This window comes from Entelurus aequoreus, linkage group LG04, assembly GCF_033978785.1.
Source record: "Entelurus aequoreus isolate RoL-2023_Sb linkage group LG04, RoL_Eaeq_v1.1, whole genome shotgun sequence".
Lineage (NCBI taxonomy): Eukaryota > Metazoa > Chordata > Actinopteri > Syngnathiformes > Syngnathidae > Entelurus > Entelurus aequoreus.
In genome coordinates, this window is record NC_084734.1 from 72,276,470 (window position 1) to 72,296,574 (window position 20,105).

Sequence of the window (20,105 nt, forward strand, 5' to 3'; positions counted from 1 at the left end):
CTTTTTCACTAAGTATCACCTCTGAAAACACCCCAAGTACCACCATAATGACCGACATTAAAATACAGTAGCGTGGTAGGCCCAAGTATTCATTAAAAACAAGGCAGCAATTTTATTGAACAATTACCGTATTTTTCGGACTATGCGGCACAGCTCTGTTGGTAGGGCGGCCGGGCCAGCAACTCGAGGGTCCCAGGTTCGATCCCCGCTTCCGCCATCCTAGTCACTGCCGTTGTGTCCTTGGGCAAGACACTTTACCCACCTGCTCCCAGTGCCACCCACACTGGTTTAAATGTAACTTAGATATTGGGTTTCACTATGTAAAGCGCTTTGAGTCACTAGAGAAAAGTGCTATATAAATAAAATTCACTTCACTTCACTTCACACTTAAAATCCTTTCATTTTCTCAAAACTCGACAGTGCGCCTTATAACCCGGTGCGCCTAATGTACGGAATAATTTTGGCTGTGCTTACCGACCTCGAAGCTATTTTATTTGGTACATGGTGAAATGATAAGTGTGACCAGTAGATGGCAGTCACACATAAGAGATATGTGTAGACTGCAATATGATGGCAGTCACACATAAGAGATACGAGTAGACTGCAATATGACTTAAGTAAACAACACCAAAATTGTATATGTTCCATTGAAGATATAGAACATTACACATGGCGCTAAAAAATCTATCAAAATGTTTTAGTATGACTTTGGTAAGCTATGAAGCCGCACCGCTTGATGGATTGTACTGTGCTTCAACTAACGAGTATTATAATGGTGTGTGTATAAGGTAAGACATATTATCTGGCATTTTGTCTCGCAATATTATGCAAAAGCAACTTTTCTTACCTTCTGGTACCTGCTGGTCTGTATTTGGGATCTGCATAAATCCAGAAAATTTTGTGCGCTTCCGCCTTTGTAGTCCGTGACAACACCGTAGTCGATAAGATTCTTCTTTTTCTCTATTTTCTTGTTATGGGACATTCATCCTCCGCTGTTGCCATTTCTAATATAAAGTAATGTAAAGTTCTTACTTATATCTGTCAGTAAACTCCCCATGAAAGCGCTAAAACATACCTGTGTAGTGAGTTTGCATTATTCACCCAAAGAACTTTAGTTATCACACAGTTCCGGTCGGGCGGTTTTTCACGGTATACATTTCCGGCATTGTTATTGTACTAGTGAGCTTTGGATGAGGAGATGCTGCTCCGTTGTTGATTTAAGTAAAGTCTGAATATAATTAAAACAGTTAGCTCCAACTTTTGACACTTCTTTTTATGTAGACCACAAGGAACTGTTTTTAATTTAGAAAAAAATAAAAATGTACCCCTTTATTGCGCCTTATATCCCGGTGCGCCTTTTGTATGAAAATAGACCTGACTCGACCCGCTCATCGGCAGTGCGCCTTATAATCCGGTGCGCCCTATGTTCCGGAAAGCAGGGTATATTTAATATTTTTGGCCAACACATACACATCGTTTGAACAGTAATCCTGTGTTTCAATAAAGGAAAATAAAACAAGTAATTCTTTGGCGTACAACGAGATAGAGCCCACATACCACCCGTGATACGCATATAACAGTTTGAGAATCACTGATTTAGAGGTAAATATGGTGGATATTCTAAAGAAATAGCTTAAGCTGACCTAAAAATGAGCCAAAAAAAAATTAATCAATTGTGTTTGTTTAACTGCTGATTTATTGGAACAACACATTTACTTGATAGGTTGATTGGCAACACTAAATTGGCCCTAGTGTGTGAATGTGAGTGTGAATGTTGTCTGTCTATCTGTGTTGGCCCTGCGATGAGGTGGCGACTTGTCCAGGGTGTACCCCGCCTTCCGCCCGATTGTAGCTGAGATAGGCTCCAGCGCCCCCCGCGACCCCGAAGGGAATAAGCGGTAGAAAATGGATGGATGGATGGATAATGCTATCATTTTACTGTTTGATTGATTGATTGATTGATTGAGACTTTTATTAGTAGGTTGCACAGTGAAGTACATATGCCGTACAATTGACCACTAAATGGTAACACCCGAATAAGTTTTTCAACTTGTTTAAGTCGGGGTGCACTTTTACCTTCTTCAGTAGAAACAGATGACATCATGGACTGTATATTTACAGGCGTACAATACAGCAGTAAATAACTTTAATTGCAGCCCCCAAAAGCCTCATTTGAACAGATAGTTGTGTTTAATTGTGGAAAATACACAACTGTCACTGTTTTAATCAAAATGTTAATTCGAGTAGTGATTATGTAATTTTATTAAAGGCACCGTGTGTCTATACGTCATCCGTTGTCAGGTTTAACAGCCTGCAGTCTGGTGCACACTCTGCCGTCCCCCAGGAGCAGTATGATCATAAATGTAGCAGCGGAGTCGAGGAGAGGAATAGATCTTGTGTGATCGTCCATCTTTTGTGATTATGAGAACAGCGCCGGGCTAAAACCCAGTCAGTCATTGGACATTTTGCCCGTAATTCTGCCTCTTTGAGTGATGGACAAGGTTATATGTGAGCAGAGAGCATGCGGGGAATTGTTCACGGATGGCGAGGAAGCAGGGGAACTAAAAGAAGCGTTAAATAGGTTGAAATGTCAAACAGCAACACATTGACATCAGCTTTGCAGCTTTACTACTATACTAAAACTTCTCTGTCCTCTTGCAGGATGTGTGTGTGTGTGTGTGTGTGTGTGTGTGTGTGTGTGTGTGTGTGTGTGTGTGTGTGTGTGTGTGTGTGTGTGTGTGTGTGTGTGTGTAAAAGCAGTTTAACGTATGAAACGGCTGCTTTCTGTCTATTTCAAGATTACATCAGCAGGCAGACGTTGTTTCAATTAGTTGTCTCCTTTCATGCCCCGTCTCCCCTAACCAGAACATTTTTAAAAATCCCCTTTTTTCCTTCTTGTGTCTTGAAGCAATGTTCAAGCCAATTTTCAGACAGAATCTTCTCCTTTAAAGTCACACACAACAGCTAGCACTGTCCTTCTGTCGTCATACGCGATGCCACACGGCATATCAGCATATTTCATCTTAATGAGCGTTCCAGAGGATTAACTGTGTTTTGTGATTTCTTTTGCAAAACTATTGAACATTGAAATGGAAATGAGTGAGAGAAAGCAACACACACGCTTTTAGGAATTCACATTTGAATCGATACGATGCCAATTACCGGGGCCTTGGAATCGATAAAAATAAAGTATGTTTCTTGGAATAGCTAAACATGCTTCACTACACACCGTAGCTCACCGGCGTCAAAATGTAAACAAACGCCATTGGTGGATCTACACCTAACATCCACTGTAATGATACCAAGTACAGTAGCGTATCTAGTCGATACTACTATGATTACGTCAATATTTTTTGGCATCACAACATCTTCTTTCATTTAAAAAAAAATGTATATTATGTTTATAAACTCAGGAAATATGTCCCTGGACACATGAGGACTTTAAATATGACCAATGTATGTTCCTGTAACGACATGGTATCGGATTGATACCTAAATTTGTGGTATCATCAAAACTAATGTAAAGTATCAAACAACAGAAGAATAAGTGATTATTACATTTTAACAGAAGTGTACACAGAACATGTTACAAGAGAAAGTAAGCAGATATTAACAGTAAATGAACAAGTAGATTAATAATTCATTTTCTACCACTTGTCCTTAAAAATGTTGACAAAATAATGGAATGGAAAATGACACAATATGTTACTGCATACGTCAGCTGACTAATTAGGAGCCTTTGTTTGCTTACTCACTAATAAAAGACAAATTGTCGTGTATGTTTACTATTTTATTTAAGGACAAACTTGCAATAAGAAACATATGTTTAATGTACCCTAAGATGTTTTGTTAAAATAAAGCCAATAATGCAATTTTTTGTGGTCCCCTTTATTTAGAAAAGTACCGAAAAGTATCGAAATCATTTTGGTACCGGTACCAAAATATTGGTATCGGGACAACACTACAGTGTAACATTTAACAGTGAGATGATAATGATAACTGTGCTAACCAGTTGTTATATCTTGTTTGCTTACACTTCCGAGTGTAATATGCAAGTATTTGCATGTAGTTGCAATTTCAAGACAATAGATGGCAGTAGTGCATGGGCAACGTTGTGTTGCCGAGTCAGGTAGTAGTCTCTGCCATTAACCTTAACCTAGACTTTTGTTGTGCCCTACAAAGTGGCTATACTCTAAGTATTGTACTTATTACACACCAGCTGTTTGATGGTAACGTGCATCGTAGTTCTAGTTTTACAGCAAAGGGGTTCCTGGCGCCTTTTGGACTGTTGATCACTTGAGCAAAATATGTGCTTGTGAATTTATGCCATGTTCCCAATCATTTGAATTGAATAGAATTCATTGCCAAATTTGTTGTTGTTATCGCCATGTAAAATTGCTAATGCTAATCAGTAGCCTCTTTATGGCAAATCCAATGTAAATTTGCAATGAGCTAGCGCATTGTGAAATGTGGAGCTTTACTGTACGTTTGGGTGTTTTCTATCAGACATGTACTGTCTTTGTTGGCATGGAAAAATTGTAACATAATTTAGAGGCGGCTCTGAGTGCTGCTTGAGTGATTCCCCGCCGAGTGTTTGAGCAGGCTCAGTTTGCAACCGGACATTATGTCACAAGAAAAAAATGTATCGAATATGGCAGCGTTTGATTTTACGTGAATGGATAATCGGCAGTATTGACGGAATTTGGTCGGTGCCTCTAAAAGTACTGACTTTGGAACCCATTCCTACATGTGTATGTCTGCTGCTCAGTACACTATAGCCATAGAAATAAGAACAGAATGGAACCCAGAAAATCAGGTGCATTTAATTGTTGCTTGCTGTCTGTCCCCAAAGTTTAGGAAAGGCAGTGCTGAGTTGCAATACCTGCGTCTTATTCAGGCTGCTTAATACTATGGGGCTAAGTCAACTAAAAAAACTATCAAAAAATGACCAAATAAACTCAAATGTTGTTTACTTATCCTGTGGCTGCAGTATAATACTCCACAGTGTCCACTTTGCTGCCCTCAGTGTCTTTTTAAATATCATTCTCGTTCTTTGTTAGCCTGTCTCGGGGGTGGGAAACCCGCGGCTCTAGAATCGTGGCTTCCTGGAGCTTTTTCAAAAGAACGAAGAACGAGAATGATATTTAAAAAGACACTGAGGGCAACAAAGTGGACACTGTGGAGTATTATACTGCAGCCACAGGATAAGTAAACAACATTTGAGTTTATTTGGTCATTTTTTGATAGTTTTCAACTAAAAAAACTATCAAAAAATGACCAAATAAACTCAAATGTTGTTTACTTATCCTGTGGCTGCAGTATAATACTCCACAGTGTCCACTTTGCTGCCCTCAGTGTCTTTTTAAATATCATTCTCGTTCTTTGTTAGCCTGTCTCGGGGGTGGGAAACCCGCGGCTCTAGAATCGTGGCTTCCTGGAGCTTTTTCAAAAATGTATGGAAATTGAAATAGATTGGTAAAAATATATTTTTTGTTTTAATATGGTTTCTGTAGGACAAACATGACACACACCTTCCTAATTTTTAGAAAGCCCACTGTTTAATATGTTTGTGTTTATGCTTCACTGATATGTGTATTTGGCGTGCGCTGTTTTTTTTCTTTAATTTCGGCAGTCCTTGAACTCACCGTAGTTGTGTGGACCGTGACACAAGTATAACTTTCTCCGACAATGCCACAGGAAGACATGTTTTATACCACTCCTTTTTTGTCTCATTTTGGCCACCGAATGTTTTATGCTGTGCATGAGTGCACAAATGTTATTGATTGTGTGGAGTGCTAATCATGGCATATTTGTTCAGTGCATGACTGCAAGCTAATCGATGCTAACATGCTATTTAGTCTAGCTGTATGTACATATCGCATCATTATTCCTTGTTTGTAGGTGTATTTGAGGTCATTTAATTTCCTCCGTGTATTTAATTTATATTTGCATGTCTAATGACATATTATCTGTATGTAATATTGGCTGCAGTTCTGATAGTTGTTTGTGTGCCATGTTGTTCCAGACGACAGCAAATGTTACCCAGCTAGCAAAGATCATAATGAATCCATTAGAAGAATATGGCCTGCCATTTTTCTTTAACTTGGACACACACACCTATACTTTTGGGCATTCTAAGCCAGTAATTGTGTTGAGTTACCTCACCCTCTGAGAAGCCTCAGTTTTACTAATGTTTCCAATGTTGTAAAAATGTATAGAATAAATATTCAGTTTCAACATTTTTGTCAACGAATATTTGCGTCACCCTGCGACACACAGAGTCATTTTGATAGTATATGCTAATATAGTTAATATAGACACCTAAAGAGGCTATGTGCAACATTTACACAGATGCCTAGAGGGCGCCAGCGTTCCAATGTATTTTACACAGTATATCCCGCCCTCTTACGGCTTCTCGTACGTAATGACGTACGTACGTAACACATGCACGAGCATTAGCTTTAGGTGTTGTTAGCTAATAATAGCAAATTGAATAGGTAGTTGTTCGTTGCTTCTCTTGGACTGCTTTTGTATGTGTGCACGCGCTCAGTGCGCGTACGAGTTGACGAGACCGAGTGAGTGCCCACCGTAAACACCAATCATTTTAATCGGGCCGGTAAAAAATGTTATTCCATAAAATTAAGTAATTGTGAAAAATATAGACAATTGTCCCAACAAATTCTGTTAAATCACAAATGGTAACATAAGCTAGCTGGTGGGGTTATAGTTATATTTTTTGCTTTGAAAAATGTAACTGTGAGGAAGTTGCAAACCGCACCTTTAAATCATGTGTTGCCTACATTATAAGACTTTTAAATACGGCTTTTAATTGCCGTATTGGCATGTGTTGCAATGTTAAGATTTCATCATTGATATATAAACTATCAGACTGCGTGGTCGGTAGTAGTGGGTTTCAGTAGGCCTTTAAGTATATTTGTATTTATTTATTACATATTATTTTTTATTTTATACTCATATTTAAGTATAAATTCCGACTTACACTTAAACTCAACCTACATCATAGTTATAGGATTGGAACTTGTTGGTAACCACCTGTAATTTATATCTGTGGTTATGTTTTTTTGTTTTGTTTTGTTTTGTTTATCCTTTCAAAGGTGTTTGACTTCAGTGGTCCCATTGTATTGGCTTTTTTGGTCTTGAGGCATATCTGCAAAGCCTAAGAGCGAGCTAGACATTAAGTAGCAGATGTGAAAGTCACCTATTGTATAAGAGCTTCAATGCCCCAGGCACTCATTTCCCTCAACCTACACATTCACTCTTTTCATCCAGCGAAGCAGGGAAATATGAAATATATTGTAACCCCCAGTTTCTTGTCATGACATGAAGAACAATTCTAGACAGCAGAAGAGAGGATGTGTTCCGCATGTGCTTGAGTCCTCAATCCAGCATCACTCCATGATGTCGGTTCTCATTACATCACGGTTACAGATGGCTTGATGGAGATTAGCTATGGCAAAAGGAATAATAATTGGGCTTTTCGGGGGGAAAACAGCTGTTGAGTAGAGAATGTTTATGAATGAAAACAGGAAGGGTGAAGAGTAATGCAAGGAGGAAAACCGGAAAACAAACATCTGGACAAAATGTACGTATTGGGCCCTTACAGGTTGACCGGAGTAATCTCTCTGTCCATTTGATTGTAAATCTTTGAGATTGTCTGTTTTAGTAGCACATGCCTTATCATAAACATTTTATATGCAAACTGCTGCATTTATACGATATGTTTTACAAGGTCACACACTATATTGTGCTGTTAATGTAGAATGTCCGACTGTACATTCATTAGCTTTTTTAGGTTAATTACAGGTATAGTAACAATATTAACATGACTCTTGTTGCTAGTACAGTACATATAAAGGCAAAGAGAGATTTAGTGAAAAATCATAAAATCATTATCTTTATGTCCAGGCAGCTGTTGAGCCCTGAATATCAGGAAGTGTGGTACACTCCAGATGGAAGACGCAGGTCCTCCTCCCCTGTCAACATGGTAAGTGTGTGAGACTCAATATTTTATTGATTCTTAACTGCAGGATGGAATCCAAGGATAAACCCACACACAATTGATCAACATGCTTAGAAAGGAACTGGTCGCGTTCCAATGATGTAGTTTCAAATCAGAAATGAATGAGACTTTAGATGATATTTTCATCCTTCAGGTCATTGTCTTTTCAGAGCATCAAATCACTTGCAATTAGAGTGTTTACATTTTCTGAGTAGATGTTTTGCATCTCATCCAAGCAGGCTTTATCAGTCCGTGCTCAGAGATCTTGACGGGATAGCTCCAGTCTGAGAAAATAGTGCAGTGTTTAAAGGATTTAACCCTTAAAACTGGGGATATACCCAGACAAGGATGTTTTTTTTCGTAAACCAATCCCAAACCAATCCCAACTATTTGTTGTTTTGCACCAAAATAGAGGAAACATCAACCTTGTCTGGGCATGTGACAGTTCATGCTCACAGACGAAGATAGCAAAGATGTAGTCTGAGAGGATGGTGCAGAATTTAAAGTGTTTATTCTGGTGCAAAACGTTCTTAACCGTCTGTCATTTTTCAGGGAATACCAACCTTGTTTGGACACGAGACAGTTCATGCTCACAGACCTAAACAGGACAGTTGTAGTCTGAGAGGATGGTGCAGAGCTTAAAGCATTTATCTTATAAAAGTGGGGACATACCCATGGTTTTCGCTCTATTCTGGTGCAAAACGTCCTTAACCATCTAATTTTAAGGGGAAACAGTTCATCCTCACATATTTAGACAGAGCAGCTGTAGTCTGAGAGGATGGTGCAGGATTTTAACCAGTTTATTTTTCTTCGCTCTATTAACTTAAGACTGTTTTGCACCACAGTAGAGGGAATACCAATCTTGCTTGGGCATGTCCCAACTTTTGGAGGATAAACTTTAAATTCTGCTACGACAATCTTATTTTTACTAAGAATCCAGATGATTGTACTGCACATGAATGATCTGCATGTTGATGTAAGATTGTGTTGTTGTTCCAGAATCACTGCTTGTACCATGGAGAGGTTTTGGGTGTTGAAGGTTCCAGTGTCGTGGTCAGTACTTGCTCAGGTCTCAGGTAAGAAACCCCTGCTTTCTAAGAAGGCTATGAAACAGAGGAACTGAAAATGCAGTCGTAGTATGTATAGGAAGTAAACCTCCGTCAATAATTTGTGATATTTGCCCATATTATCCAAATTAAACCAAGCAGTATATGAAACTAAAGTTTTGATTTTTAATATGACGTGAACGCAATTGAGGGATTTCTTTAAAGTGTAAAATACCTGTCACCAGTCTGGCATAAAGTGCAGCTACAATGAATGTTTTTTTTCTAAGGGCATAATAGTTAATATCTTGCAGTCGGTTTGTAGGTCAGAGCAATTAGACCTGCTGTGTTTTTCTTCTGTCTCTGGTTCTACTGAGCAGATGTATTTTCATGAATCTTTTGAGGTGTGGATGTCCAGATGTTTTGTGCAGCTGCTTGAGCGCTGATGCATATACAGGATGTGTTTTGGTATTTTTGTACTGAAGCTAAATGTTTGTGTTAGAAAGTCAGCCAAAAGAAGATTGCAAATTATAGCAATTAAATTGATGCTATTTAAAAATGTTTTTGGTTCATCTATGAACCTTAAGTTACATATTAAATGTTTCCCTTAGATTGCCAAGATACATGTGGTGGTGGGGGCGTGGTCTTCATAACGTCTTTGTATAATTTACTGTGATTTTTTTTTTTTTTAAAGCTAAAAAAATATATATACATACATGTGAAAACAAAGTATTAACAAGGTTTTGCTCTATTTGCAATAGTCGCTGCTTATTGTACAGTACAATGTACTTTGTTGAGATTTGTTCAAGTGCCTGCAGGCCTTAAGTGACTTTTTCTTTTTCACAAACAACTCGCAACATATCTAGCATTTTTTTCTGGTGTTATTATAGACTGTACTCGTGTTTAGAGACTCTTTACTTCTGTCCCTGGATGTCCGCGACGAGCAGCTGCAGTGAGCATGACGTCGCACTTGCTTCACGCTGCTGCTCCAGTTGGACTTTCTCTCCTTAAAAGCTCCTGCTGTCCTGTTAATATTTGCACTTTTTGTAGATTGCTGTCACACAATCCCATGTAGATATTGCCTTTGTCATCACAACATCCAGGTGCAGCAGCACTCTTCCAGCGGCCGAATTTTCAGTGAATAAGCTATATATATATATATATATATATATATATATATATATATATATATATATATATACACTACCGTTCAAAAGTTTGGGGTCACATTAAAATGTCCTTATTTTTGAAGGAAAAGCACTGTACTTTTCAATGAAAATAACTTTAAACTAGTCTTAACTTTAAAGAAAAACACTCTATACATTGCTAATGTGGTAAATGACTATTCTAGCTGCAAATGTCTGGTTTTTGGTGCAATATCTACATAGGTGTATGGAGGCCCATTTCCAGCAACTATCACTCCAGTGTTCTAATGGTACAATGTGTTTGCTCATTGGCTCAGAAGGCTAATTGATGATTATAAAACCCTTGTGCAATCATGTTCACACATCTGAAAACAGTTTAGCTCGTTACAGAAGCTACAAAACTGACCTTCCTTTGAGCGGATTGAGTTTCTGGAGCATCACATTTGTGGGGTCAATTAAACGTTCAAAATGGCCAGAAAAAGAGAACTTTCATCTGAAAATCGACAGTCTATTCTTGTTCTTAGAAATGAAGGCTATTCCACAAAATTGTTTGGGTAACCCCAAACTTTTGAACGGTAGTATATATATATATATATATATATATATATATATATATATATATATATATATATATATATATATATATATATATATATATATATATATATATATAATTAAATATTATTATACATATATATATATTTATATTATTATACATATATGTATATATATATATTTATATTATTATACATATATATATATATATTTATATTATTATACATGCATGCATATATATATATATATATATATATATAGTTATGTATATATGTATACATATAATTGACAATTTATATAATTTATATTTTTATGTATATTTTTTTTCTACAAGTATATAAATATTTATATATACATATATATGTATATATATATATAATAATAAATGATAATAATGAATTACATTTGTAACGCACTTTACATTTGTTAAAATCTCAAAGTGCTACAAATTATGAAAAAATTAAACAAATAGAAAGTTAGAATATATAATAAAAAAATATTATATATATATATATATATATATATATATATATATATATATATATATATATATATATATATATATATATATATATATATATATATATATATATATATATATATATATATATATATATATATATATATATATATATAGTGCTCGATACCATGGTAGAGCGTAATATGTATGTGTGGGGAAAAAAACCACAAGACTATTTCATCTCTACAGGCCTGTTTCATGAGGGGTTATAAGATCTCCTGAGGATTGAGGAAACCCCTCATGAAACAGGCCTGTAGAGATGAAATAGTCTTGTGATTTTATAGCATGTTCTATATGTTATAGTTATTTGAATGACTCTTACATAATATGTTACGTTAACATACCAGGCACGTTCCCAGCTGGTTATTTATGCGTCATATAACGTACACTTATTCAGCCTGTTGTTCACTATTCTTTATTTATTTTAAATTGCCTTTCAAATGTATATTCTTGGTGTTGGGTTTTATCAAATAAATTTCCCCCAAAAATGCGACTTATACTCCAGTGCGACTTATATATGTTTTTTCCTTCTTTATTATGCATTGAAAAGCCACATTATTATGACGACGAGTCACTTCAGAAGCTGATCATGTTGTCCTGCTCTGCAGGAGTTGGCTTGTTCTACTTTGATGGACTAAATTGCCTTGTATTTAAAATTATACTTTGTCTTTGCCAAAGACTATTATATAGCGGTGTGTCAACGTGTCCTTGGTAATAGTTTTATTTTAGTTGAGGAGAATCGCAGCATCACCCATTCAAAATTTGATAGCAATAATTGCTCATTTAGCATTGCTTCAAACATCGTGACAAATTTACAGCCATATTTCGAAAATGGCCTTACTTTTTAGGTTGATATTGCAGCCGAACCTTTTCCATAAAGATATAACGTCTAAAGAAGAATTATTTTTCCATTTATTGCCCAGTTATTGTGTTTTATTTACTTTTTCGATTCATGCCAAAGCGGCGTAACAGTTTTGAATTGGCTTCACTGCAGTATGAGATATCCAACACTTTTCTTTCCCCTGGAACCAATCAACCTATTTTTTTACCTTTTAATATAAATCTTGGACATTATGCACATAACTAATTAACATATCAGATTAGAAAATAGAATTGTAGTTGTCAATGGAGGTTTTTTTTGTTTATTGTTAAAATGTAATTATTAACAGTACATACAAATCTTTACATAACTTTTAAAATATTAATAATATCCATCCATCCATTTTCTACCGCTTGTCCCTTTTGGGGCCGCAGGGGGTGCTGGAGCCTATCTCAGCTGCATTCGGGCATATTATTTCTTAAAATCTAATTATAAACATATTTGAACTGTATTTGTGTTGGTTATGTCTTTTATGCGCTCACTCCCATAGCCAAATCTACTTCTGGTCGCCATTTAAATAAATAACACCCAGCCTTATTACACCAGTAATATTAAAGACCGCAATGAGGCCATAAATAAAATTGTGTTTAGGGCCACAAAAAGCCTTGGGGCGGCCCTGCTTACGATGTTTTTGCAAACACGCAATTATGCAAATTAGCCAATTGTTCTCCTTAAAAGAAAACCATGAGCAGTGCTTTACTTTTTTCCTTCAGGGGAATCATTTCTCTAAACACAAGCGTCAGCTACCTCATTGAGCCCGTCTCCACGGATACGCCTCAGCACGCTGTTTTCCGAGCAGAGAGCCTCACTCTACCTCCAAGTAACTGCCTGCAGCATCGCAACATCAAGGGCCAGCTTGAAAACTTCCTCCATGGAATGACATCACAACAGAGGTTCAGGGTGAGTGTGAACTAAACTTGCACATAAATGATAACTATGTGACACCAGAGATCCTGTACATGACTGTCATTTAAAGGAAAGAAGAGACCTGAGTCGGAATATGAAATATGTGGAACTGTTGCTGGTAGCAGACAAAGCTGCGGTGAGAATGCTTGCATATTATATTATACTGTATGTGTATGCATGTTGGAGCATTTGCAGTTATTTGAACAAAATAGTACCTATGAACTCAACATTGAGCATAATTCATTATTCGATTAATTAAGGCAAAATGGAGTGTACTATTTACACTAGATATGCTATGTGATGTTGCGCTACATGCACGCTGTGGCACAACGCAAATTATTTTGCTCAATCCGACACTGGCTTGGAAACAGGATTTCAGAACATTCAGTGAGTTATTCTTCCTTTATAAAGATATCATTTAAGAAATAACAATTGATTCTTAATTTTCCCGCTTGTCAGTTAGGGACGTTCACAAACCCATCTCTATTCTGTAGGTCTAAAAGTACTGTTTGGCAAAAGGTAAACAAACTATAATGTTGTTTTTTTTAATATGGTAAATGAGTTATACTTGTATTATGCTTGCGCTTTTCTACCTTCAAGGTACTCAAAGCGCTTCGACACTATTTCCACATTCCCCCATTGATTGATTGATTGAGACTTTTATTAGTAGATTGCACAGTACAGTACATATTCCGTACAATTGACCACTAAATGGTAACACCCGAATAAGTTTTTCAACTTGTTTAAGTCGGGGTCCACGTTAATGAATTCATGGTAATTCACACACTGATGGCAGGACCACAACCCTTCAGGAGCAAGGGTGAAGTGTCTTGCTCAAGGACACAGGGAACGTGACTAGGATGGCGGAAGCGGGGGATCGAACCAGGATCCATCAGGTTGCTGGCAGGGCTGCTCTACTATCCGAGCCACGCCGTCCCCGTTCAATGTATTTACGGACAAACCTTCAAAGTTGTCAAACTTCAAAAATACATACAAGAAATGCAAAGGACTTTTGTGGAGATAATCCAGCACTTTTTTACAGAATTTACTGTGATGACACACGTAATAAAGTTTAATTTGTCCGACTTTCCGGCCCGTTCGACTTTGAAAGCGTGTTCGACGTTTCTCAAGTTAATGTAGAACGGCACATTCTAATGAGATCCAATACAAAAGCGGTTACACTGTATATTAATTTTACTATTAAAGTGGTGATAATAAATGTCTGCCATCAGCAATAGCTTCACATTTCATTGCATGCCTCAGTTTTGGTTATTAATCCGTTACAAAAAGTCTGATGTTTCCCATAGGAAATAATGTAATGTGTATCCAAAAAAGCCGTTCCAGACACCCAAAAATATTAACACAAAACAAATTATGTAGAGAATAATTATAGTTTTACATGCAGAAAACAATATGAAAGATGAATGAAATTGATAAATGAACATCACTTTTAGCTTTTTTAAAGGCGATGAGGGGCGAGGGAAGTTTGCTACAACTTATTTCTTAAATTCTATAGTGTTTCTCACCTTACTTATCAAAGTGTGGGCACTCGTGTTCTATCCAAGAACGGCTGGGTGCTCACGCAACTTTGTTTACTTCACACGCATACGCCAGACCAGTGTTTTTCAACCTTTTTTGAGCCAAGGCACATTTTTTTCATTAAAAAAATACAGAGGCACACCACCAGCAGAAAAGGTTAAAAAATGAAACTCCACCAGGTTGTCGTGCCTTATTTTGAGTTTGTTGTTGTTTCCTGTGTGTAGTGCTTTAGTTCCTGTCTTGCGCTGTTATTTTGGTGACTTTTCCTGTTTTGTTGGTGTTCTCCTGTAGCAGCTTCACGCCTTCCTTTGAGTGCTATTGCCCGCACCTGCTTTGTTTTGGCAATCAAGACTATTTAAGTTGTGCGTACGCTATCCTTTGTGGGGACATTGTTGATTGTCATGTCATGTACGGATGTGCTTTGTGGACGCCGTCTTTGTTCCACACGCTGTAAGTTTTTGCTGTCGTCCAGCATTCTGTTTTTGTTGACTTTGTAGCCAGTTCAGTTTTACTTTTGTTTTACATAGCCATCCCTATGCTTCAGTGCCTTTTCCTAGCGGGACTTGCCTTTTGTTAATTTTTGGTTTAAGCGTTACATACCTTTTTACCTGCATGCTGTCTCCCGCTGCGCTCTTCATATTGGGATCACGACAAACCATCCTTGACGCGTTCCGACTTCTACAAAGCAATGAACTACCTGCTTCCACTTACTGATATGGAGTATTACAAGATTACCCTGCCAAGCTCTACACAGCACAGCCACTATACTACGGCACATTATTATGATTATTGATTTGCAAAAAAATATTTTTTGGACCAATAAGGTGAAGTTGCATCATTTCCCACGGCACACCAGACCATATCTCACGGCACACTAGTGTGCCGCGGCACAGTGGTTGAAAATCACTGCGCCAGACAGCTTTACGGCACAACACGTCACACTGTCGTGACTTTGCAGCCCCACAGCTTCCGTATTCTGGCAAACTGCTTGGTCCCCTTCTCCCTTTTTATCAGCAAGGAATACAAAGTGGACAGTCTGAGCGCACTGGGTACATTTAAAGTGGCGGACCTGGCAACACAAACTTGTACCGTATTTTTCGGAGAAAATTATCGCTCCGGAGTATAAGTCGCACCGGCCGAAAATGCATAATAAAGAAGGAAAAAAACATATATAAGTCGCACTGGAGTATAAGTTGCATTTTTTGGGGAAATGTATTTGATAAAACCCAACACCAAGAATAGACATTTGAAAGTTAATTTAAAATAAATAAAGAATAGTGAACAACAGGCTGAATAAGTGTACGTTATATGACGCATAAATAACCAACTGAGAACGTGCCTGGTATGTTACCGTAACATATTATGGTAAGAGTCATTCAAATAACTATAACATATAGAACATGCTATACGTTTACCAAACAATCTGTCACTCCTAATCGCTAAATCCCATGAAATCTTAAATGTCTAGTCTCTTACGTGAATGAGCGAAATAATATTATTTGGTATTTTACGGTAATGTGTTAATAATTTCACACATAAGTCGCTCCTGAGTATAAGTCGCACCCCCGGCCAAACTCTGAAAAAAAACTGCGACTTATAGTCCGAAAAATACGGTATTTCTCTTAAAACGAGCAAATTACATTGTGACGTGCTTTTTTTTTAAACTACAAAGGACAGCCACCTTTAATGCTCCGCCTCTCACCCAAAGCCAGGTTAGACTTACTGTAGCAATTGTGTTCAGTGACACTCTTGAAACATGCACACTCTTAACTAAGGCTCTTGTTTGAGTTTATAAAACACGTATTACCATTATTAATCAAACTTAGCATTTGTATCTTTGTTAAGACATCATTGTTTAAAACAGCTTTTGTATTGGATCCTGTAAGTGCAGCTGTACCTAACAAAGTGGCCACTGATTAGTGTATGGAGGAAAAGCGCCGGTGCACATCCTGTCTGTTATTTGACTGCTGTTTTTTTCCCCCCAAGGTACAGAGAATTAAGAAGTATGTGTGGGTGTGTCTGATGCTCTTAACCGTATGTGGTTTTTGTGGGTTGCAGTTTGACAAGAATGGGAGTAGTCTCGAGAAGACCAAACTGAAATTACTGGAAGCTGCCAATTTGGTGGACAAGGTAATATTTTATATTCTCTAAAGAGTACACACAAGTACCATTGATTATCGTATCCCACTGGGGGAAACCTGAGCAACGCTACATACTCATAGTCTGACCTCCAACAGCAAATGTTGTGTTGCTTTAAACCTAAAGGAACATTTGTGTAACTCTTTTTATATTGAACCAGGGCAGCACCAGGCTTAATCGGGGCACCAAGCAGGATTTTATTTGGAGGCCCCCCACCTCCCCTTCACATTTTTTATGCATTTTTTTTTAATCTAACGTGAATTAAATTTATTTTTTTTGTACTAAAACTACTTAATGGGAAATAAATTCCATCCATTCATTTTCTACCGCTTGTCCCTTATGGCAGTGGTGCCCAACCTTTTTGTAGCTGCGGACCGGTCAACGCTTGAAAATGTGTCCCACGGACCGGAGAGGTCGGGGGGATGGTATTTAATTTTAATTGTTTTTTTGTCATAAAGAAATACAATCATGTGTGCTTACGGACTGTATCCCTGCAGACTGTATTGATCTATATTGGTATATAATGTATATATTCTGTTTTTTATGTTGATTTAATACAAAAAAATATTAAAAATAAAATAAATATATATATTTTTTTATTTCTTGTGCGGCCCGGTACCAATCGGTCCACGGCCCGGTGGTTGGGGACCACTGCCTTATGGGATCTCGGGGGGTGCTGAAGCCTATCCCAGCTGCAAAACACAAAACAAACACACATACTGTGCGCCACATGTGCCAGTATAATTTAATGGGAAATTGCATGAATGATCAGCAACCCAAAATGTTAAAAGAGCCATATTGCACTAAAAATAAAAAATAAAAATCTGTCTGGAGCCACAAAGAAATGAAAGCCTAATACAAGTGTTATAATGAAGGCAACATGTGATGTGTCTATAGCAGCTATATTAACCTACTATCAAAATGACTGTGTGTCGTAGGCTGACACAAATCTTCATTGACAGAAATGTTGAAATTGTAATATTTATTCTACACATTTTTTTACAACATTGGAAAACATTAGTAAAATGGAGGGTTTTTTTTTTTAGAGGGTAACATAACTCCTGAAAATTACTGGCTTAGAATGGCCAAAGGTATGTATATTTGTGTCCAAGTTAAATGAAACTGCACGCTGTCTTTTTCTAATAAATGTATTACAATCTTTGCAAGCTGGGTAACGTTTGCTGTGGTCTGGAACAACATGGCACACAACTAACAGAAATGCAGCCAATATTACATACAGATAATATGTCATGCGACATGCAAATAGAAATTAAAAACACAGAGGACTTAAGTAGTGGAAATTAAATGAGCTCAAATAGTACGCTGCTTTGATAGGCTCCAGCACCCCCGCGACCCCATAAGGGACAAGCGGTAGAAAATGGATGGATGTATACCTACAAACGAGGCATAATGATGCAATATGTACATACAGCTAGCCATGTTAGCATCAATTAGCTTGCAGTCATGCAGTGACCAAATGATTGATTAGCACTCCACACAAGTCAATAACATCAACAAAGCTCATCTGTGTGCATTCACGCACAGCATAAAATGTTTGGTGGAAAAAATGAGACAAAGAAGGAGTGGCATTAAACACATCTTTCTTTGGCAGCGTCGGAGAAAATGATCAGAATCAGAATCAGAATAGATTTTATTGCCATTGTTAGAGAACGGGTTCACAAACTAGGATTTTTTTCTTGGTGCAATCGTGCAACATAAAACAAATAACACAGAATAAAGATTAAAAATGAGCTGTAACTGAGCTATCAGATCTTGTTATTGTACTATACATGTAAACAAACTACGGTGAATTCAAGGTCCGCCAAAAATAGTAGGACAAAACGGCGCTTGTCAAATACTCTCATCAGTGTAGCATGTTTAATATAAATAGTAGGATTTCTAACAATTACGAAGGTTTGTGTCATGTTTGTCCTCCTACAGAAATCGTATTAAAACAAAAAATATACTTTTCCACCCATCTTTTTCCATTTTAATATGTTTTTGAAAAAGCTACAGGGAGCCGGAAGGGCAGCGCTGAAGCTGCGGGTTGCCGACCCCTGGCCTAACTTTTGTCTGTGTTAAATATCATATATTAAATATATAAATACATGTATATAATATTTGCTGTAAGCAGGCCAAGCTTAAAGTACAGCTTTTTAGTATATGTGTCAAAGGGGGAAAATTAGTTGTGTTTAAACAGGCTAAATTGGGGCCTTAAGCAGAATTTCATTTTGCGGCACACCCACGATTACATATTCTTTTAAAATGTAATAATAAAAAAAAATACTAAAATAAATTAATTGGAAAAAAATTGTTGAACAATTTATTTTTTTGTGCAAAAAAAAAACAAAAACGTAATTCAAACACAGTTTTGCTCTCAGTGCACCTGTTTATCAGCCCAGCACTAACACTGTACAAGGGAGACGATGAGAAATTCCAGGAAATCTGCCACATGCGTATCAATGGCAAAGCAGGAAGATCTTTTACACGTTACACGCGGTAAAAAATCATATAAAAGTGCCCTGTCACTCATTATCTGACATTTTACATGTGTTTATTCACGCAATTCTACGGTTGGTGGGGCCTGAGGCGTAGCACGTGATTTGCATACAAAAAGGAGGGGTGGCAATTGAAGGGTGTCGGGTGGGGTGCAACATGGTCATCTACAAGCTCGCCTTTTTTAGGCCCATCTTCTGTTAACGTTTGCTCTCTACAAATATGTTCACGCACAGTACTACAAGGCTTTGCGTATCCGTGTGGCCCTGATTGGCCTGGAGGTGTGGACCAGCCAGGACATGATCGCCGTGTCCGACAATCCTCACAGCACGCTGGCGGCGTTCCTGTCCTGGAGACGCAAGCAGCTCAACGCGCTCCCCAACGACAACGCTCAGCTCATCACGTCAGTTTTTCACCTTGTTTGTCTGAGATGATGACTTCCGTTCAGCTTGTTCTGTCGATTAATAAGCACTTCACGTCTGCAGGGGAAGCTCCTTCCAGGGTACCACCATCGGACTGGCACCCCTCAGAGCCATGTGCTCAGAATACCAATCTGGTGGAGTAAACACAGTGAGCATCAGATTTGAGTCTACGCTACTCCTGACTTTAATGTGTTTCAAAGTATATGGGCCATTCCAACATATCAGTGCCATTTCCTTGTTGCACTCTCTCAAAACATATACAAAACCCTGCAGTACCGCCTGAGGGATCAAAGGTCCGTAATATCATTGCTTACGTGCAGTATTTCTCCAGATTCTCTGAACCTTTTGATGATATTACGGACCGTAGATGGTGAAATCCCTAAATTCCTTGCAATAGCTGGTTGATAAATGTTGTTCTTAAACTGTTCGACAATTTGCTC

At 37.7% G+C, this 20,105-nt stretch overlaps 2 protein-coding genes across 5 annotated transcripts in view; one reads left to right on the forward strand and one right to left on the reverse strand.

Annotated features, from left to right (window-relative positions):
• LOC133649000 (uncharacterized) overlaps positions 1 to 20,105 on the reverse strand; it is a 1,204,785-nt gene that overhangs the window by 414,240 nt on the left and 770,440 nt on the right. The window lies entirely within an intron of this gene.
• Positions 7,919 to 20,105, forward strand: part of adam19b (ADAM metallopeptidase domain 19b) — a 42,787-nt gene continuing 30,600 nt past the window's right edge. For all 4 annotated transcript variants that reach the window (XM_062043748.1, XM_062043747.1, XM_062043750.1 and 1 more), the window contains exons 1-7: positions 7,919 to 8,005; positions 9,020 to 9,096; positions 12,877 to 13,063; positions 13,140 to 13,205; positions 16,667 to 16,738; positions 19,480 to 19,646; positions 19,729 to 19,813. In XM_062043748.1, the coding sequence (XP_061899732.1) occupies positions 7,919 to 8,005; positions 9,020 to 9,096; positions 12,877 to 13,063; positions 13,140 to 13,205; positions 16,667 to 16,738; positions 19,480 to 19,646; positions 19,729 to 19,813 (741 nt within the window). The remainder of the gene's footprint in view (positions 8,006 to 9,019; positions 9,097 to 12,876; positions 13,064 to 13,139; positions 13,206 to 16,666; positions 16,739 to 19,479; positions 19,647 to 19,728; positions 19,814 to 20,105) is intronic.